The sequence below is a fragment of the Piliocolobus tephrosceles genome, chromosome 6, assembly GCF_002776525.5.
Source record: "Piliocolobus tephrosceles isolate RC106 chromosome 6, ASM277652v3, whole genome shotgun sequence".
Taxonomy (NCBI): domain Eukaryota; kingdom Metazoa; phylum Chordata; class Mammalia; order Primates; family Cercopithecidae; genus Piliocolobus; species Piliocolobus tephrosceles.
The window spans coordinates 122,088,606-122,096,388 of NC_045439.1; the positions used below are offsets into that span (position 1 = coordinate 122,088,606).

A 7,783-nucleotide genomic window follows, 5' to 3' on the forward strand; every position below is an offset into this window, starting at 1 on the left:
TTTTTTTTTTTTTTTTTTTTTTTTTTTTTTTTTTTGAGATGGAGTCTCACTCTGTCACCAGGCAGATCTTGCAATGGCGCGATCTCGGCTCACTGTAACCTCCGCCTCCCAGGTTCAAGTGATTCTTCTGCCTCAGCCTCCTGAGTACCTGGGATTACAGGTGTGCGCCACCATGCCCAGCTAATTTTTGTATTTTTAGTAGAGACGGAGTTTCACCATGTTAGCCAGGATGGTCTTGATTTCTTGACCTTGTGACCCACCCACCTCAGCCTCCCGAAGTGCTGTGATTACAGGTGTGAGCCACTGCGTCTGGTCATCTGGCTAGCTTTTAGATTTTTTTTATTTGTAGAGACAAGGTCTCACTAAGTTGCCCTGACTGGTCTTGAACTCCTAGCCTCAAGCAATCCTAGGTGTGAGCCATGGCACATGGCCACAAGTTTTACCAGGATCCTGCAGTGAAAACTGGAGAACCCCCCGCCCCACCCCACCCCATCCCCACCTCCCGCCCCGTGATTCTGGCAGAGGGAAGAGGAAAGTAGCCATTTTGAAATACATCCATTGCATTCGTTCTCACTCTGTTGCCCAGGCTGGAGTGCAGTTCATTGCAACCAGGCTGAATTACAGCTCACTGCAACCTCAACCTCCTGGGCTCAGGCAATCCTCCTACATCAGCCTCCTGAATAACTGGGGTTATAGGTGTGTATATCTAACCCTGGCTAGTTAAAAAAATTTTTTTTTGTAGAGATGGGGGTCTTGCCATTTTGCCCAGGTTGGTCTCAAACTCCTGGACTCAAGCAATCCACCTGCCTTGGACTCCCAATAAGTCAGCTACACAGAGACAGCAACTGAAAATGAATAATTCAGCCAGGCATGGTGGCTCACACCTATAATCCTAGCACTTGGGGAGGCCATGGCAAGTGGATCACTTGTCAGGAGTTCGAGACCAGCCTGGGCAACATGGCAAAACCCCATCTGTACTAAAACAAAAATTAGCCGGGCGTGGTGGCATATGACCTGTAGTCCCACCTACTTGGGAGGCTGAGGCACCAGAATCACTTGAACTTGGGAGGCACAGTTTGAGGTGAGCTGATATTGAGCCACTGCACTCCAACCTGAGCAACAAAGCGAGACACTGTCTCAAAAAACAAACAAACAAAAAAACCCACTGTAACAGAAATGAAGAATGCCTGTGATGGGCTCATAAATAGACTGGACACGGCCAAAGAACATGGTGCCCTTGAAGAAATGTCAACAGAAATTTCCAAAGCTGAAATGCAATGAGAAAAAAAAAAAATGAAAACAGAATATCCAAGAATTGTAGGACAATTAGAGAAGGTGTAGCATACACATAATCAGAATGGCAGAGAAAAAAACAAAGGAACGGAAGAAATGTGGCAATAATGACTGAGAATTTCCCCAAATTAATGATAGACACAAAACACAGATCCAGGAAGCTCAGAGAATACCAAAACACCAAAAACAAAAAATGAAGACAGACCAAGCTGGGCAACACAGAGAGACCCCTTCTCGACAACACACATTTTTCTTTTTATTTCATAGAGTCAGGGTCTCACTGTGTTGCCCAGGCTGGTCTCAAACTCCTGGCCTCAAGTGATCCTCCCACTTCAGCCTCCCAAAGTGCTGGGATTACAGGCATGAGCCACCACACCCACCAAAAAATATGTATTTTTTAAATTATACTTTAAGTTCTAGGGTACATGTGCACAACGCACAGGTTTGTTATGTATACTTGTGCCATGTTGGTGTGCTGCACCCATCAACTCGTCAGCACCCAAAAAATATTTTTTTTAAAATTAGCTGGGGACTGCGTGAAGTGGCTCGTGTCTGTGATCCCAACACTTTGGGAGGCCGAGGTGGGAAGATGGCTTGAGTCCAGGAATTCGAGACCAGCCTGGGCAACGTAGACTTGGCTCTACAAAAAAATAGAAAAAAATGAGCCAGGCATGGTGGTGCATGCCTGTAGCCCCAGCTACTCGGGAGGCTAAGGCAGCAGGATCACTTGAGCCCAGGAGGCAGAGGTTGCAGTGAGGCAAGATCACTGCACTCCAGCCTGAGCAACAGAGAAAGACTGTCTCCCCACCTCCAAAAAAAAAAAAAAAAAAAAGCCGGGCGCGGTGGCTCACGCCTGTAATCCCAGCACTTTGGGAGGCTGAGGCGGGCGGATCACGAGGTCAGGAGATCAAGACCACGGTGAAACCCCCGTCTCTACTAAAAATACAAAAAATAAGCCGGGCGTGGTGGCAGGTGCCTGTAGTCCCAGCTACTCGGGAGGCTGAGGCAGGAGAATGGCGTAAACCCGGGAGACGGAGCTTGCAGTCAGCCGAGATCGCGCCACTGCACTCCAGCCTGGGTGACAGAGTGAGACTCCATCTCAAAAAAAAAAAAGGAAAACGACATGTCAGAAGTTCAGATCTACATAAGAAAGAACATTAGAGAAGGAATAAATAAAGGAAAAAAGGAAGATAACTAGAATTTCACACATATCCAATTTGGGGTACTTTGGGACTGGGTGTTTCTTGGGCAGTCTGTGGGGAAAAGAGAGGTCAGCCTGTTACTGTGTCTATATAGAAAGAAGTAGATTTAAGAGACTCCATTTGGTTCTGTATTTGAGATGCTGTTAATCTGTGACCCTACCCCCAACCTTGTCCTTGCAAGAGACATGTGCTGTGGTGACTTAAGGTTTAATGGATTTTGGGCTGTACAGAATGTGCTTTGTTAAACAAGTGCCTAAAGGCGGCTTGTGGTTAAAGGTCATCACCATTCTCTTAAATCTCAAGTAAGAGAAAAACATTTGTCTCCTGCCCGTCCCTGGGCAATGGAACATCTCCCTGTAAAACCCATTGTGTGCTTTGTTTACTGAGCAAAGAGAAAACCGCCTTTAGGAATAAGGTGGGACTCGCTGGAGCAATACTGCTAAAAGGTTTATGGAGATATTTGCATATCCATCTTAAGGCACAGCATTTTCCTTGAACTTATTCAGGTCACAGAGATCTTTATCTATATGTCTTACTGCTGATTTACTCCCTTATCTTTTAGATGGTAAAGATAATTACCAATAAATACTAAGGGAACTCAGAGACCGGGGACCGGCGTGGGTCCTCTGTAAGCTGAGCGCCTGTCCCCTGGGCCCCGCTTTTCTTTCTCTATACTTTGTCTCTGTGTCGTATTTCTTTTCTCAAGTCTCTCGTTCCACCTAACGAGAAACACCCACAGGTGTGGAGGGGCAGGCCACCCCTTCACAGTCGAATGGGCGGATCAGCTGAGACTCATCTGGGGCGGAGACAAGGATGTGTGAACCATTATCTCTGGGAATGGAAGACATGGGCTAAAGACAGATCAGTTTCACTAAATCCTTGTAAAGTGGTCAAGGCAGGCAACTAATCCAGCCAACAACTAAGGCGTGTAAGCTGTGTGTTAGGTTCTGTGCTTGCTGATGGAAATGAGAGGCACCAGGAAGGATGACAAAGAGACACTCAAGGAGAGCAGTCAATTACATTAAGGGGCTGACAAGTTCAGTGCACAACAGAATCCTAAAACAAGAAACCATGTAATGTATGTGTGTGTGTGTGTGTGTGTGTGTGTGGGTGTGTGTGTGTGTGAGATACCCCATCTCACTCTATCACTCAGGCTGGAGTGCAGTCACTGAAGTCTCAACCTCCCTGGCTCAAACAATCCTCCCACCTCAGCCCCCTGAGTAGCTGGGACTACAGACGTGCCACTACGCCCGGCTAGTTTTTTTTATTTTCAGTAGAGTCTCACTATGTGACCCAGTCTGGTCTGGAACTCCTGGGCTCAAGCAGATGGATCCTCCCGTCTCGGCCTCCGGAAGTGTTGGGATTACAGGTGTGAGTCTCACCGTGCCCCGCCCCCCAAGCCTGTATTCTATTTCTTCTTCCTTTTTTTTTTTTTGAGAGGGATTGTCCCTCTGTCCCCCAGGTTGTAATGCAGAGGCAAGATTACGGCTCACTGCCACCTCCCGTCTCCTGGCCTTGGCCTCCCGAGTAGCTGGGATTTACAGGCGCCTACCACCACGCCCGCTAATTTTTGTATTTTTAGCAGAGACGGGGTTTCATTCACCATGTCGCCCAGTCTGGTCTGGAGCTCCTGGGCTCAAGTGACCCTCTTGACTCGGCCTCTCAAAGCGCTGGGATTAGACACAAGCCACCACGCCCGGCCCGTATTTTACTTTTTGAGGGCGGGAGCCCTCTTCCGTTTTATAAAAGGAACAGTCGAATTCCTACTGGAAGCGACGCGGGCAGGGGAAGGCTTTGTAGACGCCGGCTCGGGTCTGGGATTTAAGGAACTGAATTTCGACGGGTGAAGACAGTAGGAAGAGGCGGTGGCACGATCCTCGTTTCACAGACTAGGAAGTCGAGCCTCAGGGGAGTGACGGAGCTTCTCCGCAGAAGAAATCGAGGCTGGAAGGACCCAGACAAGCGGCCACAACAGCCTCAGCGGCCAATTCAAGTCAGCCGGCAGAGGGCGCAGGGCGCAGAGAGCAGGCAGCGCCAGATCCGCTGGGGCGTGGCCTTCTGACGCACCGTCACAGTTCCCTCTGTGGCCACCCATTGGCTCCCTCTTACCGCCCTTTTCCGGGGCAAGGGAAGCTAGTAGCGGAGTCGGAAGTGAGGCACCGTCGGGCTCGAGACAGAGGCGGCGTTTAAAGCTGAGAGACCCAATACCACTGGGACGGCCAGCTTTTCCACTCAGGCTCCTCCAGCCCGAGCCAGAAGACCCCATCCCCCAGAATTCTGGGGGCCTATGGAAGGGAGCCAAGTCGGATCGCGAGGTACCCAGAGCCGACAAACCTGAGCCACAGAGTGTTGCCAGAAGCCCCGCCCCTAGGAGTGATCGGAAAGCCTCACCCATCCGGGTGAGGAACCTGGAGGGACCGCCTCAGGGCGGAGCCCGCCGACCATGGCTACGCCCCCGGGGGCCGGTCCTGCAGCTCTACGCTTCGCCGCCGCAGCTAGCTGGCAGGTTGTGCGCGGACGCTGTGTGGAACATTTTCCCCGAGTACTGGAGTTTCTGCGATCTCTGCGCGCTGTTGCCCCTGGCTTGGTTCGCTACCGGCACCACGAACGCCTTTGTATGGGCCTAAAGGCCAAGGTATTGGAGCAAGTAGGACCTGGAAGGGGAAAGACAGGGGCGGGATGCGAGCACCTAACAAGGGCCCACAGCTTGGGGATGAGACTAGTTGGAAAAGGTCAGCTTGCCCCGAAGTAGGGATTCTGAATTCAGTACCGTACAGGTGGTGGTGGAGCTGATCCTGCAGGGCCGGCCTTGGGCCCAAGTCCTGAAAACCCTGAATCACCACTTTCCAGAATCTGGACCTAGAGTGCGGGATCCCAAGGCTGTGAGTAATCCCCGGAACAAGCCCTGACCCCAGTTCAACTTGGTGCAGCAAAGTTGCTCCTCCTGTCTACTGGATGTTGGTGTTAACTTCTCTGTCTTCTGTATCCTCAACAGACAAAGCAGGATCTGAGGAAGATTTTGGAGGCACAGGAGACTTTTTACCAGCAGGTGAAGCAGCTGTCAGAGGCTCCTGTGGATTTGGCCTCGAAGCTGCAGGTGAGACTGGTTTGAAGGCTATTATGTGACTATTTTCTCTAACCCACTTTTTTTTTTTGAGAGGGAGTCTCGCTTTGTCGCCCAGGCTGGAGTGCGGTGGCACAGTCTCAGCTCAATGCAACCTCTGCCTCCCAGGTTCAAGCGGTTCTCCTGCCTCAGCCTCCTGAATAACTGGTATTATAGATGCCCAGCTAATTTTTGTATTTTAGTAGAGATGGGGTTTCACCATGTTGGCCAGGCTGGTCTCAAACTCCTGACCTCAAGTGATCCTCCCACCTCGGCCTCCCAAAGTGCCAGGATTACAGGCGTGAGCCACCATGCCTGGCCACTAACCCACTTTTGATCTCCTACTCTCCCCCGCTGCAGGAACTTGAACAAGAATATGGGGAACCCTTTCTGGCTGCCATGGAAAAGCTGCTTTTTGAGTACTTGTGTCAGCTGGAGAAAGCACTGCCTACACCGCAGGCACAGCAGGTTTCATTGGGGCAAAACATGTAAGAGCAGAGTGTGGGGTGGTTTCATCAAGGACTGTGGTCTTTATACCTCTCTCCCTGCCCACAGCTTCAGGATGTGCTGAGTTGGATGCAGCCTGGAGTCTCTATCACCTCTTCTCTTGCCTGGAGACAATATGGTGTGGACATGGGGTGGCCACTTCCAGGTATTGGGAATTTGGAGGTGTAGTGTTTAGCATGAGACCTTTTGAGGCAGTCCATTGGAATAGTTCCATGGGCTCCAGGCATAAGAAACCAGTTATTCTGTTACTGTCTGTTCTCTTTATAAGGGGCCTCATTTTCTTTTTCAGAGTGTTCTGTTACTGACTCAGTGAACCTGGCTGAGCCCATGGAACAGAATCCTCCTCAGCAACAAACACTAGCACTCCACAATCCTCTGCCAAAAGCCAAGCCTGGCCCATGTCTTCCTCAGGGACCATCTTCAAGGACGCACCTAGAACCTCTAGCTGGCCGCCACTTCAATCTGGCCCCTTTAGGCCGACGAAGAGTCCAGTCCCAATGGGCGTCCACTAGGGGAGGCCATAAGGAGCGCCCCACAGTCATGCTGTTTCCCTTTAGGAATCTGGGCTCACCAACCCAGGTCATATCTAAGCCTGAGAGCAAGGAAGAACATGCGATATACACAGCAGACCTAGCCGTGGGCACAAGAGCAGCCTCCACTGGGAAGTCTAAGAGTCCATGCCAGACTCTGGGGGGAAGAGCTCTGAAGGAGAACCCAGTTGACTTGCCTGCCACAGAGCAAAAGGAGTGAGTGGAACAGAGTTGCTTCGCTTTACTAGGAGCACATTCTTTGCCTCCCTTCCCTTCATCCTATCCTCTTTGCTTGCTCTCACCTCAGGAATTGCTTGGATTGCTACATGGACCCCCTGAGACTATCATTATTACCTCCTAGGGCCAGGAAGCCAGGTAGGTAGTCTGAGTCAGGATTGGATTAACAGCCTCCTCTCTTGGAGACTCTCGAGAGCCTGTGTTCATCTAGAAGTAGTAGTTTGATTCTGGTTTCCCTCCTACAGTGTGTCCTCCATCTCTGGGCAGCTCCGTCATTACCATAGGGGACTTGGTTTTAGACTCTGATGAGGAAGAAAATGGCCAGGGGGAAGGAAAGGTGAGTAGGAAGAAGCAGAAACCTGGGGAAGGCGGATGGGTAGAACAGGACTGAGAGATCCACATGCTTCAGAATTCGGAGGGCTCAGGGAATGGTTTCAGATGGTAGGCTCTCCCTGCTCCCTTCTGTACAGGATTCTCTGGAAAACTATCAGAAGACAAAGTTTGACACCTTGATCCCCACTTTCTGTGAATACCTACCCTCTTCTGGCCACAGTGCCATGCCTGTTCCTTCCTATGACTGTAGAGACAGCTCTAGACCCCTGTGATAGAACTAAAATGCCCTTTGTACTCTGCCTGTCTCCTACCTCCTCAGCTCTGCAAGTCGTTTAGTAGGAATGAAGTGGAAGTCCAGGCTTGGATTGCCTGACTACACTGCTAAAAATATTTGTAATGCTTAATAATTAAACTTTGGATTTGTTAAAATACTGCCTTGATGTGAAGGAGGGGAATTAAGGTTTCCGTAAGGTCAGCATAGGCCATTCCTTAGAAACAGAACTGGCCCTTCCAAACTGGAAGGATCCCTTTGCCTTTTTTACTTCCCTTGCTAAGTATTGTTCAGCTATGCCTAAAAG

The 7,783-nt window shown here is 50.1% G+C and overlaps 1 protein-coding gene across 1 annotated transcript; it reads left to right on the forward strand.

The window, feature by feature from the left end:
* The first annotated feature begins 4,196 nt into the window (after positions 1-4,196).
* On the forward strand, positions 4,197-7,637 carry TINF2 (TERF1 interacting nuclear factor 2). The gene is made up of 9 exons (XM_023227312.3): positions 4,197-5,130; positions 5,273-5,377; positions 5,491-5,592; positions 5,959-6,066; positions 6,154-6,250; positions 6,395-6,851; positions 6,943-7,010; positions 7,118-7,209; positions 7,343-7,637. Exons 1-9 carry the CDS (start codon positions 4,939-4,941, stop codon positions 7,475-7,477), a joined length of 1,356 nt encoding a protein of 451 aa, XP_023083080.1. The 5' UTR covers positions 4,197-4,938; the 3' UTR covers positions 7,478-7,637.
* Positions 7,638-7,783: the final 146 nt, after the last annotated feature.